The 23,034-nt window shown below is 47.3% G+C and overlaps 1 protein-coding gene across 5 annotated transcripts in view; it reads left to right on the forward strand.

The window, feature by feature from the left end:
• The window catches only part of LOC135050015 (apoptosis-inducing factor 3-like), a 309,250-nt gene that overhangs the window by 20,762 nt on the left and 265,454 nt on the right, over window positions 1-23,034 (forward strand). For all 5 annotated transcript variants that reach the window (XM_063956102.1, XM_063956100.1, XM_063956103.1 and 2 more), the window contains exon 2: window positions 20,046-20,136. In XM_063956102.1, coding sequence (XP_063812172.1) covers window positions 20,075-20,136 — 62 coding nt within the window. In that variant the 5' untranslated portion in view covers window positions 20,046-20,074. The remainder of the gene's footprint in view (window positions 1-20,045; window positions 20,137-23,034) is intronic.

A 23,034-nucleotide genomic window follows, 5' to 3' on the forward strand; every position in this document is an offset into this window, starting at 1 on the left:
AAGTAGTTAGTAATCGCAATATTGCGAATACATCGGTCGCAATTTTAAGAAGCTAAGATTCACTCCCAGTAGGCGGCAGCTTAGCGTGTGTAACTCTGATAAATTCGCCTTGCGACCGATCATCTCGGAATGAGGGCCATAGTTAGAATTCTCATGCTTCCTTTATAGGGGCAAATAGCTTCATCAGTAAGGTATCTGCTACCAGTGTATCTATAATAAAGAGGGTGTGATTTGTAAGGTGTAGTGACTAGTGGGGAAGTCGGCTACGGAAGAGATACTGGCTGCTGTCAATTAACTTAATTGATTAATGTCGCTGAACACATGGAACAGGAGGAGAAGTGGCCCCCTTCAAAGCAGGAGCCCGGCGGCAGCTGACTCCGTTGCCTCCCAGAGTTCTGCCTCTGGGTATGTGACTGTGTCGCACTGTGTATCGTTTTTTTTCAGGCAGAGAACGGATTAATTAAACTGGTGGTCAATGGTCACACTATCAGCAAGTAGTAGTACTCCAGTCCTAATATGCTCCCCAAAATTAGTAAATACTAAATAGTGTCTCTAACTCTCTACTCTCTTCTCTATAAATGGAGAGGACGCCAGCCACGTCCTCTCCCTATCAATCTCAATGCACGTGTGAAAATGGCGGCGACGCGCGGCTCCTTATATAGAATCCGAGTCTCGCGATAGAATTCGAGCCTCGCGAGAATCCGACAGCGGGATGATGACGTTCGGGCGCGCTCGGGTTAGCCGAGCAAGGCGGGAAGGTTCGAACCTGCCTCGGACCCGTGTAAAAAGGCTGAAGTTCGGGGGGGTTCGGATTCCGAGGAACCGAACCCGCTCATCACTAGTGTGTACAGGGAGCTGGTGCAGGATTAGGGGTAGTGTAGTATGTACAGGGAGCTGGTGCAAGATTTGGGGTAGTGTAGTGTGTACGGGGCGCGGGTGCAGGGTTAGGGGTAGTGTAGTGTGTACGGGGAGCTGGTGCAGAGTTAGGGGTAGTGTGTACAGGGAGCTGGTGCAGGATTAGGGGTAGTGTAGTGTGTACGGGGAGCGGGTGCAGGGTTAGGGGTAGTGTAGTGTGTACGGGGAGCGGGAGCAGGATTATGGGTAGTGTAGTGTGTACGGGGAGCGGATGCAGAGTTAGGGGTAGTGTAATGTGTACGGGGAGCGGGTGCAGGGTTAGCGGTAGTATAGTGTGTTCGGGGAGCGGGTGTAGGGTTTGCGGTAGTATAGTGTGTGCGGGGAGCGGGTGCAGGGTTAGCGGTAGTGTAGTGTGTGCGGGGAGCGGATTAGGGGTAGTGTATTGTGTGCGGGGAGCGGGTGCAGGGTTAGCGGTAGTATAGTGTGTGCGGGGAGCGGGTGCATGGTTAGCGGTAGCATAGTGTGTGCGGGGAGCGGGTGCAGGGTTAGCGATAGTGTAGTGTGTGCGGGGAGCGGATTAGGGGTAGTGTAGTGTGTACGGGGAGCTGGTGCAGGGTTAGCGGTAGTATAGTGTGTGCGGGTGTAGGGTTAGGGGTAGTGTAGTGTGTACGGGGAGCTGGTGCAGGGTTAGGGGTAGTGTAGTGTGTACGGGGAGCGGGTGCAGGATTAGGGGTAGTGTAGTGTGTGCGGGTAGTGGGTGCAGGTTTAGCGGTAGTATAGTGTGCGGGGAGCGGGTGCAGGGTTAGCGGTAGTATAGTGTGTGCGGGGAGCGGGTGCAGGGTTAGCGGTAGTATAGTGTGTGCGGGGAGCGGGTGTAGGGTTAGGGGTAGTGTAGTGTGTACGGGGAGCGGGTGCAGGATTAGGGGTAGTGTAGTGTTTGCGGGTAGTGGGTGCAGGTTTAGCGGTAGTATAGTGTGCGGGGAGCGGGTGCAGGGTTAGCGGTAGTATAGTGTGTACGGGGAGCGGGTGTAGGGTTAGGGGTAGTGTAGTGTGTACGGGGAGCGGGTGCAGGATTAGGGGTAGTGTAGTGTGTACGGGGAGTGGGTGCAGGGTTAGGTGTAGTGTATAGTGTGTGGGGAGCGGGTGCAGGGTTAGGTGTAGTATAGTGTGTACGGGGAGCGGGTGCAGGGTTAGCGGTAGTATAGTGTGTGCGGGGAGCGGGTGTAGGATTAGGGGTAGTGTAGTGTGTATGGGGAGCGGGTGCAGGGTTAGGTGTAGTGTATAGTGTGTGGGGAGCGGGTGTAGGATTAGGGGTAGTGTAGTGTGTACAGGGAGCGGGAGCAGGATTAGGGGTAGTGTAGTGTGTGCGGGTAGTGGGTGCAGGTTTAGCGGTAGTATAGTGTGCGGGGAGCGGGTGCAGGATTAGGGGTAGTGTAGTGTGTGCGGGTAGTGGGTGCAGGTTTAGCGGTAGTATAGTGTGCGGGGAGCGGGTGCAGGATTAGGGGTAGTGTAGTGTGTGCGGGTAGTGGGTGCAGGTTTAGCGGTAGTATAGTGTGCGGGGAGCGGGTGCTAGAAGTAGTGTGTACGGGGAGCGGGTGCAGGTTTAGGGGTAATGTGTGTACGGGGAGCGGTGTAGGGTTAGGGCTAGTGTAGTGTGTACGGGGAGCGGGTGCAGGGTTAGGGGTAGTGTAGTGTGTACGGGGAGCGGGTGCAGGGTTAGGGGTAGTGTAGTGTGTACGGGGAGTGGGTGCAGGGTTAGGTGTAGTACAGGTTGAGTATCCCATATCCAAATATCCGAAATACGGAATATTCCGAAATACGGACTTTTTTGAGTGAGAGTGAGAAAGTGAAACTTTTGTTTTCTGATGGCTCAATGTACACACATTTTGTTTAAGACACAAAGTTATTAAAAATATTGTATTAAATGACCTTCAGGCTGTGTGTATAAGGTGTATATGTAACATAAATGCATTCTGTGCTTAGATTTAGGTCCCATCACATCTCATTATGGTATGCAATTATTCCAAAATACGGAAAAATCCGATATCCAAAATACCTCTGGTCCCAAGCATTTTGGATAAGGGATACTCAACCTGTATAGTGTGTACGGGGAGCGGGTGCAGGATTAGGGGTAGTGTAATGTGTACGGGGAGCGGGTGCAGGGTTAGGGGTAGTGTAGCGTGTACGGGGAGCGGGTGCAGGGTTAGGGGTAGTATAGTGTGTACGGGGAGCGAGTGCAGGATTAGGGGTAGTGTAGTGTGTACGGGGAGCGGATGCAAGGTTAGGGGTAGTATAGTGTGTACGGGGAGCGGGTGCAGGGTTAGGGGTAGTGTAGTGTGTACGGGGAGTGGGTGCAGGGTTAGGGGTAGTGTAGTGTGTACGGGGAGCGGGTGCAGGGTTAGGGGTAGTATAGTGTGTACGGGGAGCGGGTGCAGGGTTAGGGGTAGTATAGTGTGTACGGGGAGCGGGTGCAGGGTTAGGGGTAGTATAGTGTGTACGGGGAGCTGGTGCAGGGTTAGGGGTAGTGTAGTGTGTACGGGGAGCGGGTGCAGGGTTAGGGGTAGTGTAGTGTGTACGGGGAGCGGATGCAGGGTTAGGGGTAGTATAGTGTGTACGGGGACCGGGTGCAGGGTTAGGGGTAGTGTAGTGTGTACTGGGAGCGGGTGCAGGATTAGGGGTAGTGTAGTGTGTACAGGGAGCAGGTGCAGGGTTAGGGTAGTATAGTGTGTACGGGGAGCGGGTGCAGGGTTAGGGGTAGTGTAGTGAGTGCGGGGAGCGGGTGTGACTAATGAAGCTAATTGGAAACTTCAAATCATATTCTGTCTGTTTTTGTTTTGTTTTTTGTATCCGGGTTTTTACCATATTCGTTAATGCATATATTTTTTTTTTTACATGGTAGTGGCATGTTAAAAGAAACTGAAAATGCATATTAGAAAAAACCATAGCAGTACATGCTCATTAATGAGTTTAGTCACAGGATAGTATTTTGAAAAATGTTCTGGGGAAAAAAATTCCATGTGGATTGGACTGCCACCACTAACAGGTCTACGGATGGTGTGATGGTTAGCTTTACTGCCTTACAGCACTAAAGTCATGGGTTGGATTCCCACCATGTCCCTAACTGCGTGGAGTTTGTATATTCTCCCCACACTGGCGTGGGTTTCCTCCCACAATCCAAATACCGTATATACCGGTACGTTAGCTCGCAGCATAAAAATAAACCATAGTTAGGTAAGTGGGTAGCTATGCCCTCCATGGTGCTAGCCACACCACACACCCATATCGGTAGTCACACCCCCACCACGCTGGTCACACCCCCTGCAGCGGCGCACAATAGGCCCTTCATAAATTAAAGCTCCAGGCCCATGAGGACCTTAATCTGGCACTGGCTGCTGCTCGCCTCTCACCATCCATCACTCGTTCCTGTGCTGACATGAAGGCTGTGAGAGGAGGGAAGGAGGGGTAACAACTGTCAGAGGATTAACCCTGCCACTACCCTATTATATTTTTACCACCACCGCTGTACTCACAAGTTACAGCGGGTCACGTCACTCACTGTCCACTGCTTAGCTTCCATGAACATCCCGCGGCTGCTGACAAGTACAGTACACGCCTACCCTGGGCATACAGCCAATAGGCATGCAGCTGTACCAGGCAAGGTGGCTTCTGGGAGTTGTAGTTTGTTTAGTTTTTTTCACTTTGTGCGGCCGCAGGTGGCACCGCTGCTGGCGCCCCTGGCGAGTGCCATCCTGGCCAAAGCATAGATACGCCCCTGAACATTGTTACAGGTGAGAATTCAGATGTTTTCTCTGACGTCCTAGTGGATGCTGGGACTCCGTCAGGACCATGGGGATTAGCGGCTCCGCAGGAGACCGGGCACAAAAATAAAAGCTTTAGGACTAGGTGGTGTGCACTGGCTCCTCCCCCTATGACCCTCCTCCAAGCCTCAGTTAGGTTTTTGTGCCCGTCCGAGCAGGGTGCAATCTAGGTGTCCCTCCTAAAGAGCTGCTTAGAAAAAGTTATTAGGTTTTTTATTTTCAGTGAGTCCTGCTGGCAACAGGCTCACTGCAACGAGGGACTTAGGGGAGAAGAAGTGAACTCACCTGCGTGCAGGATGGATTGGCTTCTTAGGCTACTGGACACCATTAGCTCCAGAGGGATCGAACACAGGCCCAGCCATGGAGTCCGGTCCTGGAGCCGCGCCGCCGACCCCCTTGCAGATGCCGAAAAGTGAAGAGGTCCAGAAACCGGCGGCAGAAGACTTTTCAGTCTTCATGAGGTAGCGCACAGCACTGCAGCTGTGCGCCATTGTTGTCAGCACACTTCACACCAGCGGTCACTGAGGGTGCAGGGCGCTGGGGGGGGGCGCCCTGGGCAGCAATGATAATACCTTGTTCTGGCTAAAAATACATCACATATAGCCCCTGGGGCTATATGGATGTATTTAACCCCTGCCAGGTCTCACAAACACCGGGAGAAGAGCCCGCCGAAATAGGGGGCGGGGCCTATCTCCTCAGCACACAGCGCCATTTTCCTGCACAGCTCCGCTGCGAGGAAGGCTCCCAGGACTCTCCCCTGCACTGCACTACAGAAACAGGGTAAAAAAACAGAGAGGGGGGGCACTTTTTTGGCGATATTGATATATTAAGCTGCTATAAAGGAAACAACACTTCTGTAGGGTTGTTCCTATATATTTATAGCGCTTGGGTGTGTGCTGGCAAACTCTCCCTCTGTCTCCCCAAAGGGCTAGTGGGGTCCTGTCTTCGATAAGAGCATTCCCTGTGTGTCTGCTGTGTGTCGGTACGTGTGTGTCGACATGTATGAGGACGATGTTGGTGTGGAGGCGGAGCAATTGCCGGTAATGGTGATGTCACCCCCTAGGAAGTCGATACCGGAATGGATGGCTTTGTTTATGGAATTACGTGATAATGTCAGCACGTTACAAAAATCAGTTGACGACATGAGACGGCCGGCAAACCAGTTAGTACCTGTCCAGGCGTCTCAGACACCGTCAGGGGCTGTAAAACGCCCTTTACCTCAGTCGGTCGACACAGACCCAGACACGGACACCGAATCTAGTGTCGACGGTGAAGAAACAAACGTATTTTCCAGTAGGGCCACACGTTATATGATCACGGCAATGAAGGAGGCTTTACATATCTCTGATACTGCAAGTACCACAAAAAGGGGTATTATGTGGGGTCTGAAAAAACTACCTGTAGTTTTTCCTGAATCAGAGGAATTGAATGAAGTGTGTGATGAAGCGTGGGTTAACCCCGATAGAAAACTGCTAATTTCAAAGAAGTTATTGGCATTATATCCTTTCCCGCCAGAGGTTAGGGCACGCTGGGAAACACCCCCTAGGGTGGATAAGGCACTCACACGCTTATCAAAACAAGTGGCGTTACCGTCTCCTGAAACGGCCGCCCTCAAGGATCCAGCTGATAGGAGGCTGGAAACTACCCTGAAAAGTATATACACTCATACTGGTGTTATACTGCGACCAGCCATCGCCTCAGCATGGATGTGCAGTGCTGGGGTGGTTTGGTCGGATTCCCTGACTGAAAATATTGATACCCTGGATAGGGACAGTATTTTATTGACTATAGAGCAATTAAAGGATGCTTTTCTTTATATGCGAGATGCTCAGAGGGATATTTGCACTCTGGCATCGAGAGTAAGTGCGATGTCCATATCTGCCAGAAGAAGTTTATGGACGCGACAGTGGTCAGGTGATGCGGATTCCAAACGGCATATGGAAGTATTGCCGTATAAAGGGGAGGAATTATTTGGGGTCGGTCTATCGGATTTGGTGGCCACGGCAACAGCCGGGAAATCCACCTTTTTACCTCAGGTCCCCTCCCAACAGAAAAAGACACCGTCTTTTCAGCCGCAGTCCTTTCGTTCCTATAAGAACAAGCGGGCAAAAGGACAGTCATATCTGCCCCGAGGCAAAGGAAAGGGTAAGAGAGTGCACCAAGCAGCTCCCTCCCAGGAGCAGTAGCCCTCCATGGCTTCTGCAAAGCCCTCAGCATGACGTTGGGGCTTTACAAGCGGACTCAGGGGCGGTGGGGGGTCGACTCAAGAATTTCAGTGCACAGTGGGCTCACTCACAGGTGGACCCCTGGATCCTGCAGGTAGTATCTCAGGGTTACAGGTTGGAATTCGAGAAGTCTCCCCCTCGCCGGTTCCTAAAGTCTGCTCTGCCAACGTCTCCCTCAGACAGGGCGACGGTATTGGAAGCCATTCACAAGCTGTATTCTCAGCAGGTGATAGTCAAGGTACCCCTCCTACAACAGGGAAAGGGGTATTATTCCACACTATTTGTGGTACCGAAGCCGGACGGCTCGGTAAGACCTATTCTAAATCTGAAATCTTTGAACCTGTACATACAAAAATTCAAGTTCAAGATGGAGTCACTCAGAGCAGTGATAGCGAATCTGGAAGAAGGGGACTTTATGGTGTCCCTGGACATCAAGGATGCTTACCTGCATGTCCCAATTTGCCCTTCACATCAAGGGTACCTCAGGTTCGTGGTGCAAAACTGTCATTATCAGTTTCAGACGCTGCCGTTTGGATTGTCCACGGCACCTCGGGTCTTTACCAAGGTAATGGCCGAAATGATGTTTCTTCTGCGAAGAAAAGGCGTATTAATTATCCCTTACTTGGACGATCTCCTGATAAGGGCAAGGTCCAGAGAACAGCTGGAGGACGTAGTAGCACTAACCCAAGTAGTGCTGCAACAGCACGGGTGGATTCTGAATTTTCCAAAATCTCAATTGACCCCGACGACACGTCTGCTGTTCCTGGGAATGATTCTGGACACGGTTCAGAAAAAGGTGTTTCTTCCGGAGGAGAAAGCCAGGGAGTTATCCGAACTTGTCAGGAACCTCCTAAAACCAGGAAAAGTGTCTGTGCATCAATGCACAAGAGTCCTGGGAAAAATGGTGGCTTCTTACGAAGCGATTCCATTCGGCAGATTCCACGCACAAACTTTTCAGTGGGATCTGCTGGACAAATGGTCCGGATCGCATCTGCAGATGCATCAGCGGATAACTTTGTCTCCACGGACAAGGGTGTCTCTTCTGTGGTGGTTGCAGAGTGCTCATCTGTTAGAGGGCCGCAGATTCGGCATACAGGACTGGGTCCTGGTGACCACGGATGCCAGTCTGAGAGGCTGGGGAGCGGTCACACAGGGAAGAAACTTCCAGGGAGTGTGGTCAAGCCTGGAGATGTCTCTTCACATAAATATACTTGAGCTAAGAGCGATTTACAATGCTCTAAGCCTGGCAAAACCCATGCTTCAGGGTCAGCCGGTGTTGATCCAGTCGGACAACATCACGGCAGTCGCCAACGTAAACAGACAGGGCGGCACAAGAAGCAGGAGGGCAATGGCAGAAGCTGCAAGGATTCTTCGCTGGGCGGAAGATCATGTGATAGCACTGTCAGCAGTGTTCATTCCGGGAGTGGACAACTGGGAAGCGGACTTCCTCAGCAGACACGATCTACACCCGGGAGAGTGGGGACTTCATCCAGAAGTCTTCCACATGATTGTGAACCGTTGCGAAAAACCAAAGGTGGATATGATGGCGTCCCGCCTCAACAAAAAACTGGACAGGTATTGCGCCAGGTCAAGAGACCCTCAGGCAATAGCTGTGGACGCTCTGGTAACACCGTGGGTGTTCCAGTCAGTGTATGTGTTTCCTCCTCTGCCTCTCATACCAAAAGTACTGAGAATTATACGGCAAAGGGGAGTAAGAACGATACTCATGGCTCCGGATTGGCCAAGAAGAACTTGGTACCCGGAACTTCAGGAGATGCTCACGGAAGATCCGTGGCCTCTACCTCTAAGACGGGACCTGCTTCAGCAGGGACCGTGTCTATTCCAAGACTTACCGCGGCTGCGTTTGACGGCATGGCGGTTGAACGCCGAATTCTAAGGGAAAAAGGCATTCCGGAAGAGGTCATCCCTACCCTGGTAAAAGCCAGGAAGGAGGTGACTGCACAACATTATCACCGCATTTGGAGAAAATATGTTGCGTGGTGTGAGGCCAGGAAGGCCCCGACGGAGGAATTTCAACTGGGTCGATTCCTACATTTCCTGCAAACAGGATTGTCTATGGGCCTCAAATTAGGGTCCATTAAGGTTCAAATTTCGGCCCTGTCGATTTTCTTCCAGAAAGAATTGGCTTCAGTTCCTGAAGTCCAGACTTTTGTAAAAGGAGTACTACATATACTGCCCCCGGTTGTGCCCCCAGTGGCTCCGTGGGATCTTAATGTAGTTTTGGATTTTCTCAAATCCCATTGGTTTGAGCCACTCAAATCGGTGGATTTGAAATATCTTACATGGAAAGTAACCATGCTACTGGCCCTGGCTTCAGCCAGGAGAGTGTCAAAATTGGCGGCTTTATCGTATAAAAGCCCATATCTGATTTTCCATTCGGACAGGGCAGAACTGCGGACGCGTCCTCAGTTTCTGCCTAAGGTGGTTTCAGCGTTTCACCTGAACCAGCCTATTGTGGTGCCTGCGGCTACTAGCGATTTGGAGGATTCCAAGTTGCTGGACGTTGTCAGGGCATTGAAAATATATATTTCAAGGACGGCTGGAGTCAGAAAATCTGACTCGCTGTTTATCCTGTATGCACCCAACAAGCTGGGTGCTCCTGCTTCTAAGCAGACGATTGCTCGTTGGATTTGTAGCACAATTCAACTTGCACATTCTGTGGCAGGCCTGCCACAGCCTAAATCTATCAAGGCCCATTCCACAAGGAAGGTGGGCTCATCTTGGGCGGCTGCCCGAGGGGTCTCGGCATTACAACTCTGCCGAGCAGCTACGTGGTCGGGGGAGAACACGTTTGTAAAATTCTACAAATTTGATACCCTGGCTAAAGAGGACCTGGAGTTCTCTCATTCGGTGCTGCAGAGTCATCCGCACTCTCCCGCCCGTTTGGGAGCTTTGGTATAATCCCCATGGTCCTGACGGAGTCCCAGCATCCACTAGGACGTCAGAGAAAATAAGATTTTACTTACCGATAAATCTATTTCTCGTAGTCCGTAGTGGATGCTGGGCGCCCATCCCAAGTGCGGATTGTCTGCAATACTTGTACATAGTTATTGTTACAAAAAAATCGGGTTGTTATTGTTGTGAGCCGTCTGTTCAGAGGCTCCTACGTTTGTCATACTGTTAACTGGGTTCAGATCACAGGTTGTACGGTGTGATTGGTGTGGCTGGTATGAGTCTTACCCGGGATTCAAAATCCTTCCTTATTGTGTACGCTCGTCCGGGCACAGTATCCTAACTGAGGCTTGGAGGAGGGTCATAGGGGGAGGAGCCAGTGCACACCACCTAGTCCTAAAGCTTTTATTTTTGTGCCCTGCCTCCTGCGGAGCCGCTAATCCCCATGGTCCTGACGGAGTCCCAGCATCCACTACGGACTACGAGAAATAGATTTATCGGTAAGTAAAATCTTATTTTTGGTAAGCTACTGTATAGACATAAATTTGAGTAGTTGCGGATGAAGTGAAAAGGTCTTGCAGCATTCCTAACACAGATTTAAGTTATAAGTGTCAGACTGGAGTAGTTTGTTGTGTAGAGGAATAGGATTCACATTTGTTTGTAATCTGTCCTTCAGTGGTCCAGATTGTGGAATGATTGATGTCCTACTGTTTACCTTCGGTTTAACGTCGGTGTAAAGTCAAAATGATGTTTAAAATTGTTGTTATCCTTTGAATAATGTCCACAAGCCTACGGCCGAAGCCTCCTTAATGCTCTTTAAGTAATGGACCAAGCATGTGAATACACTGATTACACCCAACTCCAATGATCCCACCCCCAGCAATGGCTAGTAATAAAAAAGTTTAAAGAAAACAAGCTAACATACCAACCAACTGAAATTTATCAGAGTCATGCCCTCATGCCTATACTCAGGAAATAACATTCCAATTTATAAATAGCAACCTATCATGTGCATAAGCAATCTAATAAAAAAAACAGATTCCTTATTCCTATAGCAATGCTATAATTCTTATCACCCAATTTGATAATTAGTAATTCAGTGCAATCAGTAGTGATAATCTGCAGCTCTCATTTTCAGTATACCTAGACAAGTATATATTCACAAGCAGTCATTTGGGTGCAATGTTCTGCAGGAGGCTAGTAGATGGAATTACCTAGACAAGTATATATTCACAAGCAGTCATTTGGGTGCAATGTTCTGCAGGAGGCTAGTATGCAATGTACAATGTACGCCATGTGCATTGTAGACATGTAGAATCTGCATTTTTATGTGTTATTTTAAACATCAAAAATTTAAAATAATAGACTTTGTAAATCCTGCAAATATTTGCTAGGTAAATTCTTATTCTATAGAAAACCTCATTCTACAGAAAAATATCACAATGATCTAGCTATTAATACTGATAGCTGTAGAAGCAGCTCCACCTTCCTAAGTGATTACACTGTTTGATTATTAAGGTAGGGAAAGTGTAAGATACCATGTATACAGCTTTCTGCTGTGTCACTGTATTAGAGAATAGGGAGAAAGGTGAGAACTTTCGAAACTTTCTGTCACATTTACTAAAATCTGAAATGACTGGTTTCCTATTGCTGCTAATTACAGCTAAAGAGAACCTCCTATTGCCTTGATTTACTAGTAACTCTTTTCCACCAACCTGGTTTTCGAACACTGGTCCAAACCATGTCACAGCTGGGTCAAAATCATGCTTGCCTACCTGACCCTCTCCATGAGGGAGAAAATGCTCTGTTCCTGGACTTTCCTGGTAATGTATGATTGCCATCACCTGAGGTGAAACACCTTTCTTATCAATTAACTAGCTCACCACAGGTGATGGCAATCATACATTACCAGGAAAGTCCAGGAACAGAGCATGTTCTCCCTTATGGAGAGGTCCAGGTAGGCAAGTATGGTCAAACTTTGTTCACACTGCAGTCTGGACCAGGTATATTGGCAGGTGGACCCATTTCAGACTGCATCCGTCTTTCTGTTCTGCCGGCGCTTGGAGATTACATAATCCCCAAGTGCCGGTGATCCGGCTCTCTCTATGTTAATAGTGTTACCCGAGTCGGATGACCTGGGTTGTGCCTTTTGCACCGCAGGCTACCTGGGTCCTTCCCAGGTCTGACTCTGTTAGCTACCTGGGTCGGATTGCAAGGTCACTCAAACCGGGCTATTTTTCAAGGACCCTTTTACACCAAGCCACGACCCGGCAATAACCGGGGTAGACCTGGCAATAACCCATGTAGATTCGTAACAAAGGGAAAGGAAAGGATCTGTCTTAGGTGCACAAAATTTAAAATATAACTTTTAATTATTGCCGTTAAAATCTTTGATTTAACACTATATTGTAGCGTATTCTACTGAGTAGCTAATATGCGAAATATTAAAACCACAAATAACAAATATGTGAAAGTATAACAACACTGTGAATTACAAAAAAAGAAAATAAACATAGATTTAAAAAAAAAAAAAGCTGAGCGTCTGTTTGGTGTCTGTTCTGTTAGATCCCTGTTTTTATTTATTTATATCGGTGATATTTCATGTTTGTGTTTCACATAAATATATTAATATTCAAATAATAACCTCAATGTTTAGAAGAATGTTTCTAACACTTCAATAGTTGGATGAGTGTTTCTGGCACAGAGCCCGGATTCTATGACTGGAACATATGTTGCAATCTTAAAAGATGTGATGAATTGTTCCTTTGTTCATTAATCTGTTGCTAGTCACTTAAACTTCCAAGGTCAGTCACACATGTATTTGTGTGCCGTCACTCTCATTAATCTAAAAGACCGTTATAAACACATAGTGCACCCTATAATTATAGTAATAGGTCCCCATATGAATTTCACAAATATTCAAATCTCAGTGTGATAGTATGACATCTCCTTTCAAAAATTGTCGGATTCTTAATCGTTTTGTTTGAGATGTATCATTCCACTGTTAGTTCACCTCTCACTTATAGTGTCAGGTGTCTGTCTTGTACCATAGGATCTCATATTCACATCCCCCTTGTGTTATTGATATTTTATGATATCACATCACCTCTCACATATAGTGTCAGGCGCATTAAATGTCGGGGAGTAACCCCATAATATTTCTCATACGTGAGATTGTATACTAGTTCGCCTCTCACTTATAGTGTCAGGCGTGCTGTATATTGGGGGGGTGATCCTGTGGTATTTTTCATGTAAGAAATTATATACCGGTACACCTCTCACTCGTAGTGTCAGGTGTTAAATTCTATCTGCAGTTAGTTGTTCATGGATGTCAAACTATGTATCACTAGAGATTTGTTCTGATGATGATAAACCAAAATGTTAATCAAAAAAAGGGGGGGGGGGAGGGAGAGAAGGGGAGATAGATATAATATATGGATGGCGCTTAGTTGTTTATAACAATTGTTAGTGGTCTTATACAGGAGAAGTTCACAGCGTGATGAGTGTGTATAAATAGATATTAGATTGCAGTCAGATATACAGTAGGCACTCTGCGGCTGGACTGAATTCAGTCGATTGCTGTAATCTATTATAACTGGTCAATTCATCAACTCTTCACCCATATGTGTGACTCTAGGTCAAGTATACAGCCGGCGCTCTGTGGCTAGGTTAATTACTGTGATCTATTATGGATGATCAGGTTATTCTCTCTTCACCCGAGTATATGACTCAGGGTGACCTTACTATCCACATTAATAGAAGTGTCGTAATTGTCAGTGGTCCTTTAATTAGGGTCTGGTAAGATACCAATATAATCACCTATTGAGGGCCAATTGCCTGTACAGATCCCTTAGGCAGAATATTGTTTATTATCAATATATATATACATTAGTGTCTGATAATTCTTTTAAGGTAAATCTGTACTTCAGTGATAACTAGCATTAATGTCTGTAAGCGGTATCTATTATACTCCAACTATTGTGTTATTTCACATCCCGCATGTAGGTGGCCTGTCACAGCTTACATACGCTGTGTGGTCTCGCTCACACGGGAGTGGATGTGATATCAGACTCTTCTATCGCTTGATAATTGCCAATGTTAATAGTGGTATTCTAGGAACTGACTGTCATTCTGATAAACACTTATAATCACAGTATTAAAGGACCTAGCTGAAGATTCTTCTAAGCGATCCCTGTTATGTTAGGACTGGTATGATGTTTCACATCCCGCACGTGGATTGCCTATTGAACCCCGTATCTATACTAATTCCGTGTCTCATTTACTCGGGATTCTGAGACCTAGGGATGCATTCTTCTATGCTAAACACAATACATTAACTTGTCACATTTCTGTTAATTTGTATTTCTAAACAGGAGAAGCAGACGCGTAGAACGTGAATTTTGTAATTCACAGTGTTGTTATACTTTCACATATTTGTTATTTGTGGTTTTAATATTTCGCATATTAGCTACTCAGTAGAATACGCTACAATATAGTGTTAAATCAAAGATTTTAACGGCAATAATTAAAAGTTATATTTTAAATTTTGTGCACCTAAGACAGATCCTTTCCTTTCCCTTTGTTACGAATCTATAATATGATCTGTGGTAGCACCCCCTTGAAAATATGAACAATCAATGAGATATATGAATTAGGGGTCTCTTCTATAATTCCTTATCCTGTGCAACTGACTTTACCTCTCCCCTCCCCCTCCCACCCCTCATTCCAGTTTCTTTCCCTTTTTTGGTGAATAACCCATGTAGACCTGGCAATAGCCCAGCTTATTGCACCAGTGGAGTATTATACCCCTTTTCCACTGACACAAAAATCCCCTGGGAAGCCCTACCAGGACCAGGGTAATGCTTAGTGTAAACAAGTATCCGAGGTCATCTAAACCGGGACCCATTTACAGCAGGGGGAGAGACCGATTCTGGCACAAGGAGATGATGTCATCTTCAAGCGCTGGAACCAGCACTCGTCTGCAGTGTGAACGGCGCTGATCTGGGAATAGCCCAGATCGGCGCAGCAGTGGAAAGTGTTCTGTCCAGGATTGACCCGGTTTGGAACTATGTTCCAAATCTAAGGAACAAATCTATGTTCCAAACCTGGCTTTCAGTTTCTGTTGAAGAAAAAATGTACTGAAAATTGAAGTGAACTGTATTTTCAATTAATATTTCCTGCTTTCGTCATCTTGAGCGAAATGAGAATTGCTTTGATATCTATCTATCTATCTATCTATCTATCTATCTATCTATCTATCTATCTATCTATCTATCTGATACCCCTTTCACACCGCAGCTTATACCCGGTATTTTGCCGTTTTAACTGGCTTCCTAAACGGCTGCGATGTGAAAGGGTCCCCTTCAATTTACCGTTTTCAAAATACCGGTATTTTGAAACAGTAAAAAAGAAGGGTCCTACCCGTTTCAGTCCCATTTCACTGTGCAGTGTGAAAGGGTCTGAAACGGTATTTGCAAGCCCCAGCAAGTCATAGGCTGTCTCCATGTGTGATGTCAGCAGCCACAACCAGGAAACAGCTTGGAAAACACAGGAGACACATGTGAGAGTGGCTTTATAAACGTTTAAACGGGAAAAACACGGAAAAAAAATGGCGTGGGGTCCCCCCTCCAAAGCATAACCAGCCTCGGGCTCTTCGAGCTGGTCCTGGTTCTAAAAATGCGGGGGGAAAATTGACAGGGGATCCCCCGTATTTTTAAAACCAGCACCGGGCTCTGCGCCTGGTGCTGGTGCAAAAAATACGGGGGACAAAAAGAGTAGGGGTCCCCCGTATTTTTTACACCAGCATCGGGCTCCACTAGCTGGACAGATAATGCCACAGCCGGGGGTCACTTTTATACAGTGCCCTGCGGCCGTGGCATTAAATATCCAACTAGTCACCCCTGGCCGGGGTACCCTGGGGGAGTGGGGACCCCTTCAATCAAGGGGTCCCCCCCCCCAGCCACCCAAGGGCCAGGGGTGAAGCCCGAGGCTGTCCCCCCCATCCATTGGCTGCGGATGGGAGGCTGATAGCCTTGAGTAAAATGACAGAATATTGTTTTTTCCAATAGTACTACAAGTCCCAGCAAGCCTCCCCCGCAAGCTGGTACTTGGAGAACCACAAGTACCAGCATGCGGGAGAAAAACGGGCCCGCTGGTACCTGTAGTACTACTGAAAAAAAAATACCCAAATAAAAACAGGAGACACACACCGTGACAAGTACAACTTTATTACACACTGCCGACACACATACATACTTACCTATGTTGACACGCCGACTGCCACAGTCTCCGACGATCCGAGGGTACCTGTGCAAAAAATTATACTCACCTGCCAGTGTCCAGAGATAAATCCACGTCCAGAGATAATCCACGTACTTGGCAAAAAAAAAAAACACGAACACCCGAACCACCGGACTGAAAGGGGTCCCATGTTGACACATGAGACCCCTTTCCCCGAATGCCGGGACATCACGTGACTCCTGTCACTGAGGTCCCTTCAGCCAATCAGGAAGCGCTACTCCGTGGCGCTCACCTGATTGGCTGTGCGCGTCTAAGCTCAGACAGCGCATCACACAGCTGCCTCCATTACTTTCAATGGTGGGAACTTTGCCGTCAGCGGTGGGGTTACCCGCGGTCAGCCGCTGACCGCGGGTGACCCCACCACTAACCGCAAAGTTCCCACCATTGAATATAATGGAGGGAGCTGTGCGATGCGCTGGCAGCTCAGACGCGCACAGAGCCAATCAGCAGAGTGCAAGGACGTTGCGCTCGCTGATTGGCTTACGAGACCTTTCAGTGACAGCAGTCACGGGGGGGTCTCTCTGCATTCGGGGAAAGGGGTCCCATGTGTCAACATGGGACCCCTTTCAGTTCGCTGGTCGGGTGTTCGTTTTCTTTTTTTGACAAGTACGTGGATTTATCTCTGGACCATGGATCAGGTGAGTATAATTATCTTTTATTTTCAGGTACCCGTGGATTCTACTTGGAGAAGAGGACCGACTGCTTCGTGTCAACATAGGTAAGTATGTGTGTGTCGGCAGTGTGTAATAAAGTTGTACTTGTCACGGTGTGTGTCTCCTGTTTTTATTTGGGTATTTTTTCCCCAGTAGTACTACAGATACCAGCGGGCCCGGTTTTCCTCCGCATGCTGGTACTTGTGGTTCTCCAAGTACCAGCTTGCGGGGGAGGCTTGCTGGGACTTGTAGTACTATTGGAAAAACAATATTCTGTCATTTTACTCAAGGCTATCAGCCTCCCATCCGCAGCCCTTGGATGGGGGGGACAGCCTCGGGCTTCACCCCTGGCCCTTGGGTGGCTGGGGGGGACCCCTTGATTGAAGGGGTCCCCACTCCCCCAGGGTACCCCGGCCAGGGGTGACTAGTTGGATATTTAATGCCACAGCCGCAAGGCACTGTATAAAAGTGACCCCCGGCTGTGGCATTATCTGTCCAGCTAGTGGAGCCCGATGCTGGTGTAAAAAATACGGGGGACCCCTACTCTTTTTGTCCCCCGTATTTTTTGCACCAGCACCAGGCGCAGAGCCCGGTGCTGGTTTTAAAAATACGGGGGATCCCCTGTCAATTTTTTCCCCGCATTTTTAGAACCAGGGCCAGCTCGAAGAGCCCGAGGCTGGTTATGCTTTGGAGGGGGACCCCACGCCATTTTTTTTCTGAATTTTACCATTCCATCTAGAAAAAAAAAAAAATATTTTAAAAAATATATAAATAATACTTGTGCCTCCAAAAAAGACAAACCAAGTACCTAATCCCTTCTAATATAAATAGATATGCTATTATCAATAAAAAAAACACAAAAAAAACATGTTTTAAATTTCTTTTATTAGTTTCACCCACCAAAGTGTGGCGGATTGAAAATGTCGAATTTACTGTCTAAAAGCACTGTTGTCGAATTTCCAAACTTCAATTGAATACACTTTGGTCGAATTGCAGCACTTGTATCATTGCAGAAAAGTCGAATTTGACAAAAGTCGAATTTCAAAAAGTCGAATTTTGAAAGTCCGTTTTTTGGACGGAATGCACTGAATTGCATTGACGATTTTTTTTTTGGGCGAAAAATTCCCGAAATTCGACAATTTCGGGAATTCGACCGCAATTGCATATACCCCTTAGACTGCAAAGCCATTATAAAATGTCTAATTGGAGTGATGAAGAGGTGAGGGAGCTGCTTTAGGATCAGAGGGGATGAGGAAATCTGCTGCCAAATTACTGGGATAGTCAAGGATACCCTCATATATAAAAACATAGCAAAAATGCTTCAAGCTGCTGGGTTCCATCGTACGACTATCCAAATTATTAATAATGAATTAATTAATAATTATTAATAATGTGTGGGCCAGAAAAGTCCATTTATAATGACAACCACTGTTTTCTATGGGTGAATCGGGTTCAGTGTGAAAGGTACCAAAACGGTAATGAAATGGTAACTTACTGGTTACAACATGAGATGTGAAAGGGGTTTAACTGCTCAGACCCGTTTTAAGAACCGTTTCAAATACCATTTCAAAAGCAGGTTTTTGCGATGTGTAAGCAGCATTAAGCATAACCTCCCCCTTCCACAGTCTAACCTTAACTGCGCTCCCTCTCCTGCAGCCTTACCCTAACCTTCCCCTCCTACGCAGCCTAACTCCATCCCTCTCCCTAGTGTAGAGGTACCCAAATGCGGTCCTCCAGGCACACCAACGGTCCAGGTTTTAAATGTATCCATGCTTGGCCACAGGTGACTTATGCTGCATTCACACCGCAAATGCCGGGTCCTACCCGGTAAGACAAACGTGTACTTACCGGGTGGGATCCGGCATTTGCGCTCCGTTGCAGGCTTCCCGACCCGGCAATATACCGGGTCGGTTGCCATGACAACGGAGGCCGCAGCAGCAGCAGGGGCGGGGGTGGAGGCGGCGTCGGGAGATGAGCTCATCTCCAGCGCCGCCTCTCCCTATCTTGTGAATGGGAACCGTGTCGCATCGACACGGCTCCCATTCACACCGCACCTGACCCGGTAATCAACCCGGGTAAAACCCTTCTTTTTTACCGGGTTGATTTACCGGGTCAGGCGACCCGCTAAATCGCCCAGTGTGCTTTCACATCGCACACTGACCCGGTTCGACACGGCAATATGCCGTGTCGGTACCGGGTTATTTGTGCGATGTGAAAGGGGTATTAATTAGCACCTAAGTCAATTTGATTTAACCATCTGTGCTGAGCCATGGATATACCTACATCCTGGACTGTTGGGGTGCCTTGAGGACAGCATTTGGGAACCTCTGCTCTAGTGCATAATTCTAACCCCAAACCCTGTACTTACCTCTAGGATGTGTAGGGATTCTGTCTGTTGGAACCTTGCTGTTGGTCTTCTGACTGTCGGGATCTTGACTACCAGTATTTTGACCGGGTCTCTAGGGGGAAGCCCAGTTGCCGGCAAATACACACATTTTCACTGGAAATAGTGTTTTTCGCACTTTAGTAAACTGAAGCCTTATGAGGATCATACATTACGGTAGAATTTGGTCAATTTTCGCTGATTTTCGTTGACTGATCATCACTGTCAGATTGCCAACCATCAATGTCCACCTAACTGCATTTTTTATCGGTGGATTGTATTGGTGTCGGGGAATTGAGGAATCGTCTGCTTGATGTATGTACTGCATACGGCACTGCAACTTTCTCCTCCTTGTGGACTGATTTAGCCCCGTAATCACAGGTTTTTGTACGCAGCCAGAGCCAGCAGTCTTATGTGCACTATTATTGCACGTAGTTGCATTTACTTGGTACAGTGAGGGGTCTTACAGCTAATTGACTCAACCTCTTAATCCAGGCATTCCCAACCACGGTCCTCAAGGCACACCAACAGTGCAGGTTTTGGTGATATCCAGGCTGCAGCACAGATGGTTAAATCAAAATAACTGAGCAACTAATTATGTCACCTGTGCTGAAGCCTGGATATCACTAAAACCTGCACTGTTGGTGTGCCTTGAGGACCGCGGTTGGGAATGCCTGTCTTAATCTGTGCTAACCCCATTAGGTTTCTGCGTTAAAGTACTCCATTTTTATAATATACATCGATGAAGTGCTTATTATTTATATCTATCTGCTCTTATTTTTCTTGTGCATTTGTTATGTTCCCCTTAATATTTGTATAGCTGAAATTAAAAAGTTTTTGTTTTATAGTTTATTATGGTCAGTTTATGTTTATTCCTTTGTACTACAACATGCTACAGGTTTTGCCGCCACTGAGACAAGAATCACTATGAGTGGAAATGAGATGATTACCCAGGAACTGTGCAAGGAGTCGGAGATGAAAGATGGCGAGTAAGAACTGTTCCGTGAATGGCCCAATTTACTATATCAGTAGGGGGGTGACAGCCTAATGTTCAGTGGGGGATGGAGGAAATAGAGAGAGGCGTTGGATCATGTTTTTTTTCTGGGTTTGTTGTCCACAAATTAGGTACAAACTATTAATTTGCAGATCTCAACATCGTCCAATATATAGTATAGTGCAGTTTTTCCCAAACTCGCCCATCAAGGCACCCTACAATCCAGGCTTTAAGGAGATCAATTGCTGAGAACAGATGGTTTAATGAAAATGAATGAGGCGCCTGCTCAAGCATGGTTATCCTGGATCGTTAGGGTGCCTTGAGGACTGAGTTTGGGATACTCTAGTATTGTGTGGTTCCAGCTTTAGTGTATGTTTAGAGTATACTTGCCTGCACCTGACCCTCTCCATGAGGGAGAAAATGCTCTGTTCCTGGACTTTCCTGGTAATGTATGATTGCCATCACCTGTGGTGAGCTAGTTAATTGATAAGAAAGGTGTTTCACCACAGGTGATGGCAATCATACATTACCAGGAAAGTCCAGGAACAGAGCATTTTCTCCCTCATGGGGGTAAATTTACTAAGATGGGAGTAATATTTAAGATGGGATGTTGCCTATAGTAACCAATCAGATTCTAGGTATTATCTTCTAGAACAGGCATTCCCAACCACGGTCCTCGAGGCACACCAACAGTGCAGGTTTTAGTGATATCCAGGCTGCAGCACAGATGGTTAAATCAAAATAACTGAGCTACTAATTAAGTCACCTGTGCTGAAGCCTGGATATCACTAAAACCTGCACTGTTGGTGTGCCTTGAGGACCGTGGTTGGGAATGCCTGTTCTAGAAGGTAATAGATAAATGAGAAGTAGAATTTGATTGGTTGCTATAGGCAACATCCCATCTTAGTAAATTTACCCCATGGAGAGGGTCAGGTAGGCAAGTATGGTTTAGAGCAATTTAGAAAAGCTTTATATGTTTCTTATCCTCCTTTGTTTTGTTTTTTTTTTTTTTTTTATATTTCTTGTATGCACTTTTCTAAGCACTTATAAGGACTGCCACTATCCTGTTTAATCATGCGGTTTAGTTTTTTCCACTATTCCTCCAGTCAGAGATGTACATATCTGATTTTTTCTTTAATTAAAGTCCATCCTCCTAAGGAGCCTATTTATTAAAAAGTGGCAATGTGATAATTTCCTATTGCCTCTTATTTCAGTGACAGAAAATGCCATGATTTACAGTACTAAGAAAGTATGAGGGATCTGTCCAGCAATACAGGCTATCAGTGGTAAGAGCAGACTTAGTGCTGCAACAGGGGGATCAGTACGAGATCCCGGTGGTCAGGAGCCCGACGCCGGGATCCAGGCTGCGAGCGCAGCGCATGCCCTCGGGGGCTTGCTGCGCTTGCCATGCTTCAGGCCTGGTGGCGACCTTAGGTCGCCACAGGGTTCCATTCCCCTGTGGGTGGTGGCATGGACCACCACCCAAGAGGGGTAACCAGGTATTTCTCTTACGTCCTAGAGGATATTGGGGTTCCATTTAGTACCATGGGGTATAGACGGGTCCACTAGGAGCCATGGGCACTTTAAGAATTTGATAGTGTGGGCTGGCTCCTCCCTCTATGCCCCTCCTACCAGACTCAGTTTAGAAAATGTGCCCGGAGGAGCCGGGCACACTTGTGGAAGCTCCTGAAGAGTTTTCTCCATTTATTTTTCTGTTTGTTATTTTCAGGCAGGACTGGATGGCACCAGCCTGCCTGCTTTGTGGGACTTAGGGGGGTAACGGCCCAACCTTCCAAAGGGTTAATGGTCCCATTACCCGCTGACAGGACACTGGCTCCTGAGGGAACTATTCGCAAGCCACACCATGGCGAGCGTACATTCACGCAGCACGCCGCCACCCCTAACAGGGCCAGAAGAAAGAATAGTGGTGAGTACTAAGCCGGCATCCCGGCTAGCAGGTCGCCAGCCATTATGGCGGCAAGAGTGCGTCTAACCGTGGCGGATTGCGTCTCCAGACTCAGTACACAACTACGTCTCAGTACACTGTACACAGTGCCCAAACTGGCAAACACAGCCTTAAAACGGTTCTGTTCCATTTTAAGCACAAAATTACCTCAGCCAGTATAAAAAAAGTGGGAAGACCGCGCTCCATTGAAGGGGCGGGGCTCCACTATGAGCGGATCTAGCAGCTCACCAGCGCCATTTTCCCTCTGCAGTGGACACAGACGCTGACTGACAGGGATGCACAGCTCCTCCAGTGTGACTCCAGATTACCTCAGCGGTACCAGGGGACATAGCAGGGGGGGAGCGATATTAGTGTACCAAATCCCCAATCTGGGTACTTAGTCTGCGACCCGGCTAAACTTGGCATTAGCGATAAGGACGCTGTGGGCTGGCTCCAACATACTCTGTGTCTCACTGGAAGGGCTCTTTGTGGGTTAATTGTGCTTTTAACCTTTCCTGTGTGTGTGTCCTGTCACATTTACAACATGTCAGGCAAAGAGTGTGTTTCATGTACGGTGGAGTGTTCCTCTTTCTCCAGGAGCTCACTATTATGTACTCAGTGTTGTGCACCCTCTCAGGGTAGCGGGCTGAACCAGTGTGGTTGGATTCCATTAAAGGAATGATTTCCAATATATCTAATAAATAATTCCGCCATAAGAAAGAGATGCAATACTTAAGACAGTCTGTGGATGAGATTATGAATAGAGACTCAGTCCCCAAACAAGCGTCTCAGTCCCCTGCCATTTGTCCACAAAAGCGAACTGTGGGACTTATCCTGCAGTCTGACTCTGACGCTGAGGGGTCAGACATGGAGGAGGGGGAGGTAGATTCAGAATGGGGGGATGCTGCTCTGTCACAGAGAATTGAGGCTATTAAAGACGCTATCAGA

This window comes from Pseudophryne corroboree, chromosome 2 (assembly GCF_028390025.1).
Source record: "Pseudophryne corroboree isolate aPseCor3 chromosome 2, aPseCor3.hap2, whole genome shotgun sequence".
NCBI classification, from domain to species: domain Eukaryota; kingdom Metazoa; phylum Chordata; class Amphibia; order Anura; family Myobatrachidae; genus Pseudophryne; species Pseudophryne corroboree.